General features: G+C 39.4%; 1 protein-coding gene and 1 long non-coding RNA gene across 2 annotated transcripts in view; one reads left to right on the top strand and one right to left on the bottom strand.

Annotated features, from left to right (window-relative positions):
* Positions 1-1,225: 1,225 nt before the first annotated feature.
* On the bottom strand, positions 1,226-5,193 carry LOC139760216 (uncharacterized). Its single transcript, XR_011715276.1, has 3 exons — positions 5,158-5,193; positions 3,469-3,584; positions 1,226-1,610 (listed from the first exon to the last, which is right to left on the bottom strand). It is a non-coding gene; the product is annotated as an uncharacterized lncRNA (long non-coding RNA).
* Positions 5,194-16,006: 10,813 nt separating this feature from the next.
* The window catches only part of LOC139760048 (uncharacterized), a 37,868-nt gene continuing 34,925 nt past the window's right edge, over positions 16,007-18,949 (top strand). The window contains exon 1 of the mRNA XM_071682805.1: positions 16,007-16,862. Coding sequence (XP_071538906.1) covers positions 16,766-16,862 — 97 coding nt within the window. The 5' untranslated portion in view covers positions 16,007-16,765. The remainder of the gene's footprint in view (positions 16,863-18,949) is intronic.

Below are 18,949 nucleotides of genomic sequence, written 5' to 3'. Positions count from 1 at the left end.
ACGATCATATATCTCTCAGGCCAAACAGTCGATATCTTACCTCGTTGATAACTTTGTTTCCATGACTCCAATAGCATCAGGTGCAGTTTTCCTAAAACGATACGTAAATTACAACTGTTTACCATCTAAGTACGAATACATAAATATTTGTATACATTACTTTCATTTTGACATTAACATCTAACATTCCTGCACTCGCAGCAGTGCTGTTCTGTCGCCTTGCCTCATTTGGAGTATCCGCTTTTCTTGCATCTGACTGTATTCTTAATTTTCCCCTCTCTCATCCATTCATCTACGACATGTGATGAATGCCCTACTGGATTCAAAATTCTTGTATTTCCAGTTTATTAGCTTCCTTAAGTATCCTCTGGATAGATGACTCCTAGTTAACCGTGACTGGTCAACCGCACACATTTTGATTATAAGCACACGTTTTCCTTCTTTTGACACCGAAATTACGTCTGGTAATTCTATAACCTCCAGTAATCTTTTAAAAGTCAATCCTTTTTTCTTTCCTTTTTTTTTTTCCTTTTGTGGTGTATGATCTTCCAAACTTTAAACGATCAACATCTTAGGTCTATTAACCCTCTGGTATACTAATTTTTCAGATTTTGGTACCCATCATTTCCCCTCTAGATCCTTCACTGTTAGATTGTCAGCTTTTGTTTCTCTGGACTTTTCTAAACGGTTTATCAACCAGACCAAAAACTTCCTTGACTGATCCATTTCTAACAGCGCATATATTTCTTTTTCAGTTTCACTTAATTTCCTGTGTACCTCTGCTTATATAACCTCATGTAATACTCAACCAGTCTTCATGCTCTGAGGGTGTTGATAAGTTGCTGAAAGTTCTCCCTCTGTACCTCCCTACCAACAATTTTCAATAGATTCTGTCTGGTTTAGTCGCTGAATTTACATCCTCCAAGACATCTTGAAGAAACACGTCTGACCTTATTTGCTTTTCAGGGAATTAACCTTTCTTCTGCTTAGGTACCTTTTGAATACCCTCAACTAAATTGAGTCACTATTCATACTGTGTGTGTGTGTGTTGTGTGTGTGTGTGTGTGTGTGTGTGTGTTGGAGGGGGGGGGTGCTTATTTTTGTTACATTAGATATCATGAAGTCTAAAATCATAAAGAAGACGACCATGATGGAAGATGACACTGCAGAATTGGTATGGCAGAGTTACTGTATCATGAACGTGAGGAATGGATAAGAACAATAATCATAAATGCTGATTTATTTCGACTCGTCCAAGCATGTGACTACGACACTAAGGTTCACTTATGTAAGCTGAATTATACTGAGAGGCTTTGTATGTTGGAGTAGGGCAGAGCGACAGCTGCCTCTATTTCCTTAGTTGTCGTACCGTCGAACTGTAAGTCTTCACTCTAGCCATAATAGTGACCACCACGACGATATCCACCACGACGATATCCACCACGACGATATCCACCACGACGATATCCACCAATTTTACGAAAGGGGTCAGCTACAGGGCCAGGGTCAGCTTCTGGGGCAGGGTCAGCGAGAGCCCAGGGCTCGGGCATGGCACGGGCTGATGCCATCAGGGCACACAGGGCCATTGCTATGGCCAGCATCACAGATAACTGTCAAGATAGAAAATATATCATGAATCTGGTCAGGTTCACTGTCATTATTAAGATGTACTGACTAATATGATTGATTCGTTATATATTGCTGGTGTAGCGACAAGCTGGATAACTGGCTAAAGCTTCATATACCATGAGGATGACAATATTATTTGTATAGAATGAAGAATGTAGACACTGATTGGCTTCACGGAGACACAGATCTATAGTCTCGATCGATCTTTTGTGCATCTCTCTCTCTCTCTCTCTCTCTCTCTCTCTCTCTCTCTCTCTCTCTCTCTCTCTCTCTCTCTCTCTCTCTCTCTCTCTCTCTCTCTCTCTCTCATGTTGCTCATATGTAATTGTACATTATGACATGATACCTGATGTTGATATGTCTAATGTTATAATATACTGTTTGTCTTGATACATAAATGAATATTTATCATAATAAGCAGTTTTTGTTTACAGACAGACAGCTTTAAAACACTGGAAGTGAAGGTTGGATTATTTTCAAACATTAAAGAAAACTAGGATCTTTGCGTAGTTTCAGAAGCTCATTGGAAAGGTAAAAGGTAAAGGGAGAGGAATCTTAAATGGATAACTTGGTGAGAAATAGATGCAACAGAAGCTGGATAACGTGGAGGATGTTGAAGTATACGATGTTTGGGAAAGAGTAATCTTGCACTTGTGACTGAGAAAGGAAACAAGTGAAATTTTGTTGCATTTTAGAATGCTGTATACAATAGTATATGATAATCGGGAAGACTATTGTACAATTTGACGTAGTGAGGAAACGCAAGGGGAACGTGAAATACAGAAATCATCAAACTAAGGAAGAAATATCTAGAATAAAGAGGTCTTTTGAAAAAGAATGTTGAATATATTTCAGATTTAAGAGAGATATCAGAGGAAAAAAAATGTCACTGACAGAAGGACGTAAGATTATAGTGAGATGAACAGAAGATGCGGAATGTTTTGAGGAAATTGAATCTTGTGGGTTCGGTTGAACAACAACAGTGGTGGGGATAGACACAAGAAACTGTAATCGGCGAATTTAAGGAAAAATACAGCTGACTGCGTGACTGGACTGAGGTAAATGATGAAACAAAAGAAGAGTTCATTCTGCTGCCATAATTGTATTACATTCTGACTAATAGAGTACGAGATATGTCAGTGAATATTGAAAATGTTCGTGGAGAATACTGACAGTGTAATACTGAGAAGGATTAACAGTTGAGGACGCTGATGTATACAGCTGGTAATGAAACAGCAAAACCGCTACAAATATCGTTAAATGTTCGTGCCAATATCTGGACGGATGTTTCAAAGCAGTTGTATTTGTAGAATGGAAATTAAAGTGAAATATGGCTGGATGGACGGCATTTGGAGGGTTCAGGGTTGTCACTGACTTCGGCAGTTGAGTCCATCATGGAATGGAAGATGAGACACCAGAAAGAGTTCTCAGAGGCAGGTTAATTGCCGGAGGTAAGATCCAGTGACGAGATACAAACATATGATGCAGGAAGGATAGCAGAAAAGTCCTGTGTAAAAGGCTGTATGGACTTCTCTACTTCACTGGTAAGACACTACATTATACCTGCCAAGTGAAAGCAGTTGAGTGATAATTTACTTAGACAGTGAAACGAAAAGAATAAGATTAGATAGTTGACAGTTACCGCAAAGGGAGTAGCTGGAACAGTAAGTCAAGAACATTCAGTAAAACTGTACATGGGAAAGAAGTCATATGTATTTATGAATCTAAACCCTGGGGACAACAGTACAGTGCTACGTAATATGGTATCAACGATGACATTGTAGTCTGTAACAACGGTGACTCTGTAAACAAAGAAAATGTTCTTGAGATGATACTCACAAGCTTCATGTTGCTGGAGGAGTTGCTGAAGAGCAGTGGAGTGCTGTAGGCTGTATACGGTGGTGTGGACGATAGTTGCTTATATACCCCAGCCGACTTGGCCCTTCATCAGTTGCCTAACCGAGAGAAACGGTAAAATATATCATATGAACATATCTAGTTTATGTGCAGAAGAGAATCTCAGGAACATTATATTTCCTCATCACTTTTTTGAGATAACCAGAGCTTTACAACACACAGATCGCCATAACAACCTTTTATAAAACCTATTAACAACCACCCTGTTTTCTTAATTTTTTGTCTAGGGTGGCAGTAAACCGAACGCGTAAGGGGATCACTTAAAGGGGATAACCTTGGAATTTCCAACCGATTCATGACACACACACACGCGCTCACAAACACACACACACACACACACACACACACACACACACACACACACACACACACACACACACATATATATATATATATATATATATATATATATATATATATATATATATATATATATATATATATATATATATATATATATCAAGGTAAAGATAATCTGTAACGTGCGTGCATCATCTTCCTGGTTTATTAATGTTTTCGATGTTGATGCCATCAATTTTTCGTTAGATCTTTTATTGTAGAATTGCCAACGTGCGTCTATATCTTTTTCTAAAACTTCCTTTTGGCAAATAAGTACTAGAACTCAATTAGTTTCTTTCTTTTTAATGTTGAATGCCCAGTCACGGCATAAGTCTATATCAGTACCGGGCCTTAACTTAGATATAGAAAGGATTAAGAAAGGCAAAGGGAAGAGACAAGTGAAAGTCTATACGAATTTTGAAGGAGATGAAAAAAACCTTTTGTTTCCTTAATGACGAGAACCTTGTCTTTTCTTAATGACGAGATCCTTGTTTATCCCTAATGACTGGAACCTTGCTTTATCTCATTGATTAGACCCGTTTTTTTCCTCAGCAGGTAAAACCTAGTGTTTCCTCAACAGGTAAAAGCTAGTGTTTCCTTAATAACATGAACCTTATGTTTCCACAACAAAAAACCTTGTGTTTCCTCAACAAATTTAACCTTGTGTTACCTCAATGGATAAAACTTTGTTTCTTCAGTAATTGCAACCGTGTTTCCATAATTGCTGGAATCTTATATCTTCTCAGTAACTGGAACTTTGTGTTTCCTTTACAAGTGAAACCTCGTATTTCTTCTATAGCATTAGAACCATGTGTTTCTTCACCAGTTCATGTTTACAGAGTAAAATATTTTTTTAGCCGACGTTCTCTCCAAACTAACAGTAACTTCCTTTTCCTTTTCATGCTTCTTATCAGTTTTCCCCTTAAGCAAATTAGCGCCAAGAGAAGATGGAGAAATGGCTTTCATTTGCTCACATTCAATCTCTAGCTTTCATATAAGATGTACCGTTATCCCTTGATTTCCCCTGATCACTTTATATGCTCTGATTCTGTCCTTTGACAGCGCGTCCCCATCTGCTTACAACAACGCTCCTTATACCCTAACTCATGTCAAAACTCACATAACTCAAAGTGCCTTTCAGTCTATCCTCGTTCTCGGGTTCCCTATCTTCCCACCTGACCCATGCAAATTCATGTACTTCCCCTCTTTATTCAAACCAGGTATCCTCGATGACCAACCAATTTTCAGGGTACAACTGCTCTAGCTGTTTACCGTTTTCACTCACAGCTGGTATCCCATGGACCCTTGTGTCCCAAGGGACCTGGTATACCATGGGCCTTTATTTATATTCTTAGTTGCCACATCACGCATACATTCACATCACCCAATACTAACACTCGAACCCTTGCATCAAAACCACTGCCATACTCACCTCCTTCCCAAACATTATCAAGGTTAGATTCCGTAACAAAAGAAAAAAATCACAGCCAAAAAAAAAGACTGGAGTCGTTATATAGCCAAGCTGTTCCAGCCGGGGGCGCAAACCGCCTGGTGTCCATTTTTTTCTTTTCGTGATTGGGCCGCACCAGCCTCACTGTAAATAGCAGCAGCCAGCGCGTGGACCTTGTGTAACTCAAGGTTAGAAAAAAGTATAGATAAGAAAATAATTGCAGTAATTATTAAAAAGAGATAGAGAAGTTATGGATTAATGATTCCATGACGCTGATCATCTTGATCAAGTGGCTTTCTTTCTCAGAAATTTGAATGATTACTGAGTATATAGCCAGATGCATCATCACCAAGTATTATAACCAGGTATATCACTAAGTTTATAGATCACAGTTAGCTATCGTATCCTGTTTGTCATTTTAGTTTTTATGAAAAGCAGTTTGCATTTTCTATGAATGCTTATTTGTTGACCTAAAAAGCTGAGCTGATCTACAGACTTTTCGTTTATTATTTGGTAACGATTGACGTTAAATCAACAAAACTAAACGTTGAGAAAAATTTCCGTAATCTTAGCTCATTAAACTGGCTCGCAGTTAAGAAAAGCTTAGTCTGAAATATAAAACAAAGAAAAATAAAGAAAAGGTTCTTAATATTAATCTAACACCAACGTATGCCATCACTTGTTAGCAGAAATTGGTTATGACCATGGATTGTTCTGGCCAGCTTACAAGGTCCAGGTGTGGACACAGGCAATAGGTGGTAAGAAATGAGGAAACCCCTCGCTGTTCTGTAAGCCTGGAATTTTGCCGGGGAGTATATTATGATTCCAAGAAATGCTCACAACTTATATCACACAATGAAAGACACCGTCTCAGGATCCAGGTGGAGCACTATGACTCGTAGCACCGTTACTAATTCTGCCGCTCGTTAGCCAAGAGAGATTACAGTCTAGTCATCAGGGACGTGGTGCACTTTTTGTGGCAAGACTTCAACTGACCCTACCGTCCTGATTTGAATTGATGGTAACTGTCTTATCATCTGCCCAGTTATCTCTTTTGGCTTCTATGATGGGTTAGGCACACTGACTATGTATGCCTTACTACAAGCCAACCCGGCCCCCAGTGACTAGTCAGATGACGCATCCGAAGAGGAAGACAAAAAACTCCTGCCATTAGCAACAATAAGAAACTAAATCATTGCAATGTGTGCTTTGGTTAGCCACGTATACTTAAGAAAGTGTGTCATCATCAAAAAGCAGTTTCCCCCCAAGACTACGTCAGTATCATTTGTTTCTGAAGAAAACCTGTATTAATATATTTGGTGGCAAATCACATGAAACCAGAGTTTCCAGGTGAAGATGAAACAGTGGGAAATAAGAGATAGGAATCCTGAGGAATTGATATGTCAATTAGTACGTCCATAAAGTAAGTGTGCAATGCTTTAGTCATGATATAGTTTGGATATGTAAAGTATCAATATCAAGTGTTGAAAAATAGAACTTTCTTACGTATAGTACAACAGGACAGATGAACCACATGATTAGATAACAAGCTTAGACTTAGATACTTAGGCAGCACGAGAGCAGAACAAAAGGAAAGATAAGAGGGAGTATTCTGCTATCAAAGAGCTTGAAAATGCATTTGGTACAGAAAGGCTGCGACACACCAATCACTCAATGTATGGCAGGAAAGCTTTACTCGCAAGTCTTGAAAACTGTGTCCTCGGTAAGAAAACTGCTTATGCCTTAGCAGGATAGCTTCTTGCTGTGGCGGCATTTCACTCAGTTGCGACACGATGATCATCGTGGTTTCCCAGTGCTCACATCAATCAGGAAGTGACGAGAATGATGTCAGAAAAAAGACGAAGGTGTTATTCACAAGCCTCTGTTACAGAGATCCTGGGATTTTGTAGTAACTTAATGACGTGCAGTATTAGTGTAAGGGACATACAAGCCCAATGGGACTCTATATAGAATAAGAGAGAAAACCTTTAGGGGAGATTAGATACCAAATCTGAGTTAGGAAAATGAAGAAGGTGTGGGTAGATTATCAAATGAAAGACAGAATGTTGATTTCCTTTACTGAAGAATGAAGTAAGCGAGAACTATGAGGATGACTAAAGGAAAAAATATGGTCAGTGACTGGAAAGTTTATCAGTGAAAAAAGAAAGTCTGTATGCTTACAGAAAGTTGGTGGATGAAGCGGCACAGTGGATCTTATGCATATAATGAGATGTATGATGTGGTACACTGGAGAACTGTGTCCGCGTGGTAATGATGTGACGTGAGCCTGATTGCTGCTGGGATGTCACAGAGATAACAAAGGATCATGACGGAAAATAAAACAGCTCGGAGAGTCTGACCTTGTACTGCAATAAGAGAAAAATTCTCAAAGACGAATACCGAAAAATATAAAAGTGTATTGAACTTCTAAAACAGTGGTGGTGACCGGCCGTCTACTTGGAGCAAGAAATATCATTTAAGAAGTAAATAAACATGTGTTTGAGAAGTAGATCATCTCTGCATGCTTATGTTTAGTATATTACACATTAACATTCTGGACTGATAGCTTAAGTGGTTCCTGTTTGACTCACCGAAATCCATGTCGCACAACATGTTTTAGCACTCGAGGTAACTTAATTTTGTTTTTCTTAGATGATTCTTGCATCATCGTACGCTGTAGCTCTTTCACAAAGAAGCATTTCCAATTCCATCCGTTCTCTGTTATGTGTTCCTTTGCCGTCTGTCTTATGTTGGGGGAACACCGGTCCAACAGAGAAGTGTATCAGCCAACACTTTTTACCTTCAGTTTATTCAATAAGGCTTCCACACATAAGGAAAACCATTTGCTATATCACTTTTATTAAATGGGAGATAGACTTCAGTATGTCTATCTATCATCCCCTGGAGTCTTACCATCTGTTGCTTCTTTAAGGCATTTTATCCTGACTCTGGTGTCAAATTGTCACCCTCTGTGGAGCAGCTGGGACCGGGGACTGCAGTGGGGGTTTCCGACTTCGTCCCCGCTAAGATCAAACCTGACGTGCCGACTTCTATTCACAAGAACCCTTCACCTGCTCCCGCCCTGTTAACCTTGAGCAACAAATGTCTCGATACAGATGTCAATATTCTAGTTTAGAAACAAGACGAATATAAGATGAATTCATAGCTCCTCACAGCGCCCCTAATGATACCTCACGTGGCTGTAAGCATGCAGGATTGATTGGTTGTGTGGCTTGACTCACTAGGGCATCCTTCAAGGCCAGAAATCCTCTAAAGGTATGATCATCTGAGGCAGTGAAGGAGTACACTGCTAGTCATGGTGAGGTGGGCGTGTTATCTGTTACTCGCTCAGAAAACGTTTGGTGTTGCCCTAGTTTCTAACTTAGCTGAATTAGAACAGTTAATGAATAACAGTGTTTTGATGTTGCTCTCCAATTCAATAACACCATTAGTAAGACTTGATTAAAAGTAAGCCAAATTATTAGAAAAGTGGGCGCGTTTACGCCATTAAATGTAAGGCATGTATGTGATGACCATACAGGTGACCACAGTAATGGTATCGCTACGCACTGGCAGGAAAATTATCATGCTGTAGACCTTCACAACCCAGTCACATAGTATCCCTCATTGAATTATAATACCCGTGATGTTACTGAATCTGTCTTAATTGCTAATATCAATAACTTATACTTGTCCCCAGGTAACTTTAAAGCACATCCTATCATCAATCAAATCATTATGAATGAACCATCAAGACAAGATAGCCCTAGGAAAGTAGCTGAACACTCATTTCACTGCCTTGGCCAACTAGCCCTGCATCACCCATGTTCTCCAATCAACGGCCCTGAACGTAGTTCCTGCTCTGGCATGGCGGTAAGAGGGTGTACAGTTCTGTGTGTTTGCGTTAGGTGATGAAACTTTGTGAAGTGTTTACACATGATGAGGCGGTAATCATGTTCTGTTTTGTAAAATTTCAATAAACCAAATCATCTGAACTCCTACTGAAGTACGATTACCCCTTTCATAGAATTATCATGGACTAGTGTGACTGTCATATCATCAAAGAAGCCAAGGGATAGCGGGTCGTGTCTGGAGGATATAGGAGACTAAAGCAATGCGTGGGCTACGTTGAGCTATCTTGGTAGATGTAACCGACGGGAATGTCTTGCGATGCGTGTGTGTGTGTGTAAGAAAAACACCGAAACTGCACCCGTTTTTGTTGCTGTGCAAGGCAGGTGAGGGAGGCTGTGCCATGACTGAGACAAGTTGTCTGAGAGTGTGCCGTAGATACTGATAACATATGTCCAATGATAAATTTTAGCACTCTATGACAATAAGAGTTATTTCAATAGGAAAAATTCCAACTCATGGTTTTTCTGATGCAAATCAGGGAGATGCTATACTGTGTAACCAGTTACGTCTATTCTTCACGTTTAGTTCAAGATGAAATTGATCTGTAACTGTACTACCTTTAATGTCAACGCTGAACACTTCGTAACGATGATGAACTATACGCCAGCTGTAAATGGAGATAACATATCGGATACTTGCTGTTAATGGTTCCGCAAGCGCACCCTCAAGTGCCCCGAATCGAATGGAGGGAGAACGCCGGTAGTGTTCTCACCTGCTCATTTACTAAAATTCCAGTTTCTCTCAAGTTTACTGAAATCAGTATGTGATTCTTCTGCTTACGAAAGACCACGTCAAAGGAACGAGCATAAAAGAAATCTAGTATCTTTCAGTACTTGTGTCTAGTTGAAGCATAATTTAACTAGATTAAACTTCAGTTTATCAGTTTCATTGTTATGATCATGACCTTAACAATAGGCACAGATACACTGGTTGAGTGGTATGTGACTGGAGATTCTAGTTTACAAATAAGTATTCATTCTTATCGCATTCATTTTGCTCAGAAAAAGTAAGAGGACTGTCTGATGATGTTCTAGAGGGAATGATAGAATGAATTAGAAGTTTAATTAGACCTTGTATCTTCTTGCATGTATCTAGGTTGAATGCCCACCTCCTTCTCCCTTCATTCCTCTCTCTCTCTTTCTATCTCTCTTTCTCTTTCTTTCTCATGTTTCTTTCTCAAGATTATAATTTCTTTTGTACGTTGTAAGTATATTTCTGACTAACAACACATAAAAGATCTACAAAAGGTTGCGTCCTAAGTTCTCCTTGTATCCTGCTCACTTCTCCTGGGTCATCCTACTCTCCTCCCTATATCCTCCGTAAGTGTAATCAAGTGCTCTCCGGGTCCTTATCTTTAGGATTCTATCTTGAGTTCTTTCTATACCCTAATGAAGGAGTTCCCTAGGAGACTCCATCAGTGAGGAGTGCCTAAGAAGACTCCCTCAGCAGGCAGGATGTTGTAGGGCGCGCTAACCTTGGAAGCGTCACGCGGGACGTCCACCCTCTAGACGGCTGCTCTTGTAACTCCATGATAACTACACGTACTGGCAGACGCACACTTTACAGCTTTTATCATTTTCGTCTTTCAGTCCAAGGTTAAAGGTATCAGATCTTGAAGACGGGTACGAATACGTGTAACTGTAGTTGGGTATAATTGTTAGAATCTTAGGTATTGGACGCAGGCGAAATAAACTTTTACTGGTGAATTGATTTTCTGAGTTGAAGACTTACGTAACCGGGTAAATACAAGAAGCTGGAGTTGCAGGGTTAGGGCTGTTGTGAAGGATGTGACGTGCTGTTGTGGTGATGGGCGCGGCGGGCGGTTGTGGTGGTGGGCGTGGCTGAATGTTGTGGCGGGAGTTCTTGGATGTTGTGTTGGTGGGCGTAGCTGGATGCTGTTACGGTGGGAGTGGCTGAAGGTCCTGAACCATGCATCATAGACAGGAAGATTCCATGATCAATCATACTTGGAATTAGGTAATTACTACGTTGCAAATGTAGTTGAAATGTAGTACATTGCTTTTCATATCTCGTAGAGTTCTGAAGATGAAGTTGTCTTACCTTACTAAGTATATGAATGATTGTGAAGAAAAAATATAAAATGCACGAATATACAGTTGAATTTTCACATTTTAGTGGCTTGTCTAACATAGCTACACTAACTAACATAACACTGTAGTTAGCCCATACTCGTTTTCTAAAACCTAAATTTTTATATAAGATTTGTAAGAGGAAACCTCAGACATTTTTTTTGCTTTTTTCTCTGGTTCATATGTTGAGTACGAGGCCTCGTGCTTATTCGCAGTGGTAGTGATTCTTGTCCTCAATACGTAATGAAAGTTTGTTTCACGGAATCACTTTTGTGAAACAATTTGTCTTCTTAAAGTGAAACGAAGTCAAATATGCGCATTTGAACTTGGTTTTTACCCTTCATGTGTTACGTTTGGTCAGGATTTGTTATATCAAACCTGGCTCCATCTGAATGAAAGAAAATGAAGAAACAAAAAAGAAATCTAATTTATCGCATTAAACTCAAAACAAACCTAAACTAGTTATGAAGAAAGTACCATAAGAATAAGGTGTACATACGTAGAAGTACTTGTGTAGAAAGTCACTCTAAACGGTTCTTGGACTGAAGAGCGGATTGTTGAAGAACATCAATTTTGTTGTGAGTTGACAAATGCCGGAGGCACATCTGTCCATCATTTGGCCAGAGGATATAGATATTGCGGGATTATCGTTCCTAATTGTCAGCAGTATGTTGTACCTGTACTTTACTTCTGAAAAGCTGCTGCTTCCTTTCTTTCTATTCTTTTTGTTTTTGTTTAGTAGAATCATGGAGAGGATAAACTCTCTTGTGCATCATTTTAACAGCTTGAAGTACCTGCCCATCACACTGTAGTATCGTCTTTGCATCAACAGATGCCCTATGGATATGTCCTATACGTATAATGATAATGATAATAATGACGATAATGATAATAATAATAATGATAATAATAATAGTAATGATAATGATGATAATAATGATAATAATAATAATGACAACAACAACAACAAATGAAGATGATGATACTAATAATAGTAATAATAATGATAATTACAACAACAGCATTGATAATAGTAGTAATAATGATAATAATAATAATAACAGCAACAATGATAATAATGATACTAATAATGATAATAATAACAATATTTTTTCATACATATTCACCATTTCCCGCGTTAGCGAAGTAGCGTTAAGAACAGAGGACTGGGCCTTAGAGGGAATATTCTTACTTGGCCCCCCTCTCTGTTCCTTTTTTTTTTTTTCTCAGAAAAGGGAAAAAACGGGAGGGGAGGATTTCCAGCCCCTTCTCCCTCCGTTGGCAATTACATATATATATATATATATATATATATATATATATATATATATATATATATATATATATATATATATATATATATATTGGAAAGGATCACAATTTTGCGCGTGATCAAGATATTCTTATGAGTCCACGGGGAAAATGAAACACGAAAAGTTTCCAAGTGCACTTTCGAGTAATAATCACATCATCAGGGGAGACACAAGAGAGAAATATAGCAGTTAGGTGATATACATCGAAGAGACGAAGCTAGGACGCCATTTGGTAAACATGTTTATGATGATTATTACACGAAAGTGCACTTGGGAACTTTTCGTGTTTCATTTTCCCCGTGGACTCATAAGAATATATGTATATATATATTTTTTTAATTTTCCAAAAGAATGAACAGAGAAGGGGGCCAGGTGAGGATATTCCCTCAGAAGCCCAGTCCTCTGTTCTTAACGTACCTTGCTAACGCGGGAAATGGCGAATAGTTTGAAAGAAAAAAGAAAGATATATATATATATATATATATATATATATATATATATATATATATATATATATATATATATATATATATATATATATATATATATATATATATATATATTAACAGAAATTCCAGTACAGATATGACTCTTCTATAAAGACTAGTTTTCATGAACGGTATTGTCGTCATGGTACCCGACCACAGAGGTCTGACCCCCAACCCAATATTGCAACACAGCGACCTTATTGTTGGCTGCTGGCTGTTTTGTTCCCAGTGTTCCTGTGTGTTGCTGCCACTGGAACAGCTGAACAGCACGACATAGGACTGACGTAATGAAGCAGCAGAACCACACGACACAGGTCTGGTATATCGAAAAAGCCGAACTGCACGACACAGGAATGACATACTGAAGCAACCAGACTATACGACACAAGACAGCTGCCAAGGTGAAGCAGCAGAGCCATTCGATTCACGACTAACGCACTGAAGCAGCGAACGCTCTTGGGACACGAATATCATATCAAATAACGTATCAACTCGGGCTGAAGATTTCGATATATATAAAAGTAATAACAAAGAAACTTTCATGTATACAAAATTATATGCTCCAAATTACATATTTGTGGTGCAAGAGAAGGAAATCCTACACTCCTGGAGCATCTTCTCTTGAATCTTTTCTACCATCATAGAACTTTTTCTACTATCATGAACTTCTGTTTGCTGTCCACATTCGCTGTTACATCATTCAGTTTATTCCAGTCATCCACTAATCTCATACTGCAAACTACTAGTTTATACTTTAATAAATTTCATAATCATTTTCATGTCATGTCCTCTGGTTCTTCTATCATTGCATCTTTCGAAGAATTGGTCTCTGTTGACATCATCAAATAGGTTTAAAACTGAAAGGTTATTATCAGGTCATCCCTTACTCTTTTGTATCCTTCATGGTGGGAAAAGCCAAGACCTCTAACCTTTCTCTGTAATATGCTTTCTCAATTCTGAAACCACCTCTCTGTTGCCCTCCTCCGGATCCTCCCTATTAGTTCTTGGTGCGGTGACCGAACTTAATAAGCGCTACTTAGTTATCTTAGTTTTGGCCTAATGTTCAATGTGAATAGCTTACTGGATATTTCCTTATCCGTATACTTGGATTATGTTCTAAAATTTGCCAGCAGACAGTTTGTTCCTTTGCTATTTTCTAATGTGAGACTTTAGTGCTCCCTGTCTCAGTTTGCATGAACGAATATCTATTGATGCGCTCAGTGAGTAAGATTATAAGTCCTGACATAAAGGACAGAGATCATAGAATTACAGCGTCTTCAGCATTGTGTATGTGAGTAATCGTACCCTCACCGCAGGTGTGTTGTGAATGAACAGAAAAATATAATGATCCGTTGGTTGAGAGGAATACGTTGCAGTTGACACACGTTAGTATTCATAAACATTTATCAAAGAAGGTCAGATATAACATTCGTCCTCTAAGGAATGTGGAGGTAGAATGTTGATTATTTGTAAGGTTTGGGTTAGCTAACGTTGTGACAATGTTGACTAATGTAGGACAAACGTGCAAGTTACTATAAAGCGCCCCCAAAAAACGCTCTTTGTTTCCATGAATATGGAAGGACTGAAACATTTATTTATGCGCCGAAAAAGAGTTGTAATGCTTGACAAACAGTGGAGAGACCAGGCGTGTAATATGTTATAAGGTCACTAGGGGACTTTGATGCTCTGTTGCAACATCATGCTACCTGTCCTGGCATGATATATCATAGTATTATATTATAATATATCAGGAACTAAAATGATTGGAAATGAATGAAGTTTATCAGATGTAGATTACTGTCAACTGTCCTGTATAGCACAGCCAACAAGGACACAGAATGGAGGATGTGACTACCAAGACCTTAACTCGCTTCTGAGGTCAGAGGACGATAGGACAGGAGAGGGCAACCTTGGGAGCAAGGCGTGACCATCCTACCAATAGCGACAGCTCTGCTAAAGCAACAAAGACCAGACAATGGGAGGCGTCATATACCTCGCTCCGCCCACCTATTCATTAACCTGCGACACCCGCAAACACAAATGATCCAGTTGGAGGAAAAACCTGCTATACTGAGGCTGCATAGAAAGGTGATTTTTATGACAACAAAACATTTATAGGTGCACTTAAGCTACGAACTTTATATACCCCTAACCTTAGATTGTTTCTTCACAAACTTTGTGGGAAACATTTTTAATTTCAGTACTCTATTCCTTGATAGAGGAACGGGATGCTAGTGTTGTCACTGGGTACCCCTGCATGTGCTGATGTTTTCCCAGCAGTGACCACGCCAGCTGCCCACCATGGTCAACGTGCTCAAAGGCTCGTACTCTGACATTAGACGTTAAGCATATTTATCCAAGGGCACTAAATCACTTCAGATTGTTTGTTTGTACAGTACTAGGTATGAAAAGCATAATTCAGAAAGAATGATTTTCAGATCCTCACATTTTGCAGACTCGATTATTAAAGATGAAGAGGTTACGAGAAGACGAAAACATTAAAGAAGCAAGAGAACTCCATAACTTCGTTGTAAAGCAAAGGAAGTGTCATAATGATCAGTTCCCAAGCTACTGGTCTCCACACAGAAAATGTGGGATGCAGCAGCCAGACGCATGCCGCAGGACCTGCTGGTCTTCAGGGCTGGACTACAAACAGGCAACTCAGAACAGAGGCAGAAATTATATCTGTACAACAGGGAGAGGGAAACAGCTTGACGATGGATGGATAAAATGGTTAAAGAGAAGTGATAGCAGGGTATTTCACAACGTGGAAGGCTTTTGTTTTCACACTGGCTGAAAGAGGCGGAGAAGAGCCATCCCAGACATTCAAACAATACTAATATTTCACTATTTACATGGACCAGGTCCCTATTTACAACTCGGTGAGCGGTGGGTTCTCCTCCCCTCTGGCTGAACGAGGAATTTAGACCTTCAGCCTCGAGCTTACCTGTCTCCTTCGTTCGTTTATAATAAGTCGTCTACTGTGCCAAGTCGTGTGGACAAAAATATTGGGTATATTATCCACTTTGTAATACATACTTTAATCAATACCTACTGAAGGAACTATGAAGGAAGGCATCATACTTGCAACCCTGAGTGTCCAAAACACTGTAGGAGGCAACGGCCTAGGTCCGCCTATGGGAGACGTTGCTCCACCAGGATATGGTCGTTCAACCTTTTACCCTACGACCAGTCCACAATAGTTGGTTATCGTAGCTTCCCTGTCCATGTGCCGGATGTCCCGTACACCGGAAGCCGCTATTAACACAGGCGCTGGAGATGAAAGTGACGTCGACAGATGGAGCTGTGAGCGGTGTGCAGGGTCACACGCACCCCACTCTCCTGCCAGCGGTGGCCACCACTCACGTCCAGCAGGGGACACCTGCAAGTGTCACCAAACACACGTCACACTCTTGCAGTCATTACGGTTATCGCAAGAGAAAGTTTAAACGTGACTTTTGGGATTGCAAATCAAATGGTTCTCGTGTACGACTAAAAGACGTGGCATCTTCTTAAGACCACGAGGGTAGAATGTGTTAGTTACTTGTTGTTTCCCTGCAAGATATTGCCCTTCGAGATTTTAAGTTTGGAAGGTATAAGATCGCTCTCAACACTTGGAGAGAGAGGATGGTTCTTCAGGAAGCAGGCAGGACACCGTTCCTGCTGGTGCTTTTGACGGCGACGTTAGTGAAGGTGTGGGGAACGTCTCCCTACGACGATGATGGTGAGTATGTCGTACAACATAATGTCTGGAGGGATTAGTATCCCTAGATGGGCTTTTCATGTTTACTTCAATCAAGACACATTGCAATGCACCATACTATCAGATATATATACCGTGTATGTGTCTAAGTGGGATTGATTCTTTTTTATATTTTTGCCGTGATTGCGGCCAGTTAATTGATCTCTCCTACCCATCCTGAGATACTGTCATTAGGTTGATCATTAGAATATCTAAAGGAAAGTCTAGGAACAGACAACTAAAGCCAGGCAGAGCAGCTACTATTTATAGGTTCGAATACACTACTTGAGGCCATTGGCTGGGACGCTCAGCGCCAAAATAAACAAAAGATGTCGAAAACACTGCCGTTAATGGTTACTGTGTATAGTCACATAAGATTACTAGGAAGCAATTCATGCACAAAGATGTTAGCTATGCACAGTCAAGGGTCTTTACATTTCATCTTGCAATTGAAAATTGGCAACAGTAGCTCGGAATGTTGTAATATACTTTAAAGAAATGGGTCTAGATTGTTCAGTGTATCTCCGTCATATGTAGTTAATCTGTTTACAGTTTAATGGTTATCATCACAGATATAAGATATCCTTAAGCATAATGTCCAAAAGGATGGTTTTTCATATGTTATGTTGCAGTGCGACTGAAGGCGATATTACGAGACCACAAATAAGTTTGAGGTATATGATTACTCCTTTTTCGTGAGGCATTTATAAAACTCTTAAAGGTCAACCGTAACTAAACTGCAAAGTCTTCCAATTATTGTTCAGAAAAATTCAGAAGTATCTTTTATACAACTCAGAAGGCAACGAAATGACCAAGGGGAACTTTCATTTTCATTCCACAGTGTTTCACTGTTTCCAAAAGACGGCGAAGCATCTTGAAAAACGGAGAAAAATGACCTTCAGGAAGGCATAAAAGTCAACTTTCGTGGCTATTGAAACATCATGTAATGATTTTCTTTAAAACACCAAACTGTTCTAATGAGAAGCCAACAACAACTTTGCTCCAAGTTTCACAGGGTATTTTTATGGGAAACATACAAAGAGCAGAGAGCAAGCAATATATATATATATATATATATATATATATATATATATATATATATATATATATATATATATATATATATATTGAGTTTTCTTTTGAAACGTTTGTATAGATACGAGAGATAGCTACAGTTTTAATCGTGACATCGTTTGCTGTCTTCAAGGGTATTTACTTTTCTTTCTTTATAGAAGAGCGTACTGTAAGCGTTCGTGAGATTTTATTCTTCTTTGTTTATCAGAACAGCACAAAAAGAAAGCATTCTGATTATGTATGGTTGCACTAGCAGGACCACTGTAGGAGGGGATTTCTTCGAAGAATCTTACAAAGGAAATTATCCATTCGTCAAGTCCGTGTAAAAAACAAATCTGACTTTGCTGAAAAAGTCATGTTAAACGTCATTCTGGTTAATTAACGATTCGCAGGTGTACAATACATTGCTCTGGTTGTCTTCCAAGGATCGCTTTTTTGAGTTCCTTTGATGATCTTCATTTTTTCTTTGCTGTTTCTTCTACTTATTCACTTTCTTGTCAATCACTCTACCATTCTTATTTCTCTTCCTTCTTCTCTCTCTCATTTTCCACTCATTATTCATAATCTTTCTATCATCATTCATCCACTATTGCTGCCTTTTTTTCATTTCCTGTGCGCGAGTCTGGGATCAGTTTGTATCAGACGCCGCGACTGCCATGAATGATCTGGCCGTAGGGTAGGGCACGACCAGGTGTTCTTCAGCGGAGTTCCTCTCCTCCCTCATGTTACTCATGATGCCACATGATCGCTGTCACCTCCGTTGTCACCTCCAGTCACCACCACTGCTACCATCACTAATACCATCACTGTCACTGTCACCAGTGTCACACTCACCATCACTGTCACTAACACTGTCACCACTGTCACACTCACCATCACTGCCACTTGCATCGATTTTTATCACCTACAGTTGGAGGCTCTGGGTGATTCTGTTGTAGTTCACATTTTCCAGGGCATTGGTTATTGGTTATATCATTCATACGGACCAGTCGGAA

Source organism: Panulirus ornatus, chromosome 35 (assembly GCF_036320965.1).
Source record: "Panulirus ornatus isolate Po-2019 chromosome 35, ASM3632096v1, whole genome shotgun sequence".
NCBI classification, from domain to species: domain Eukaryota; kingdom Metazoa; phylum Arthropoda; class Malacostraca; order Decapoda; family Palinuridae; genus Panulirus; species Panulirus ornatus.
Note: the sequence above shows the minus strand (reverse complement) of the source record. Positions and strands in the feature narration are given on the sequence as shown.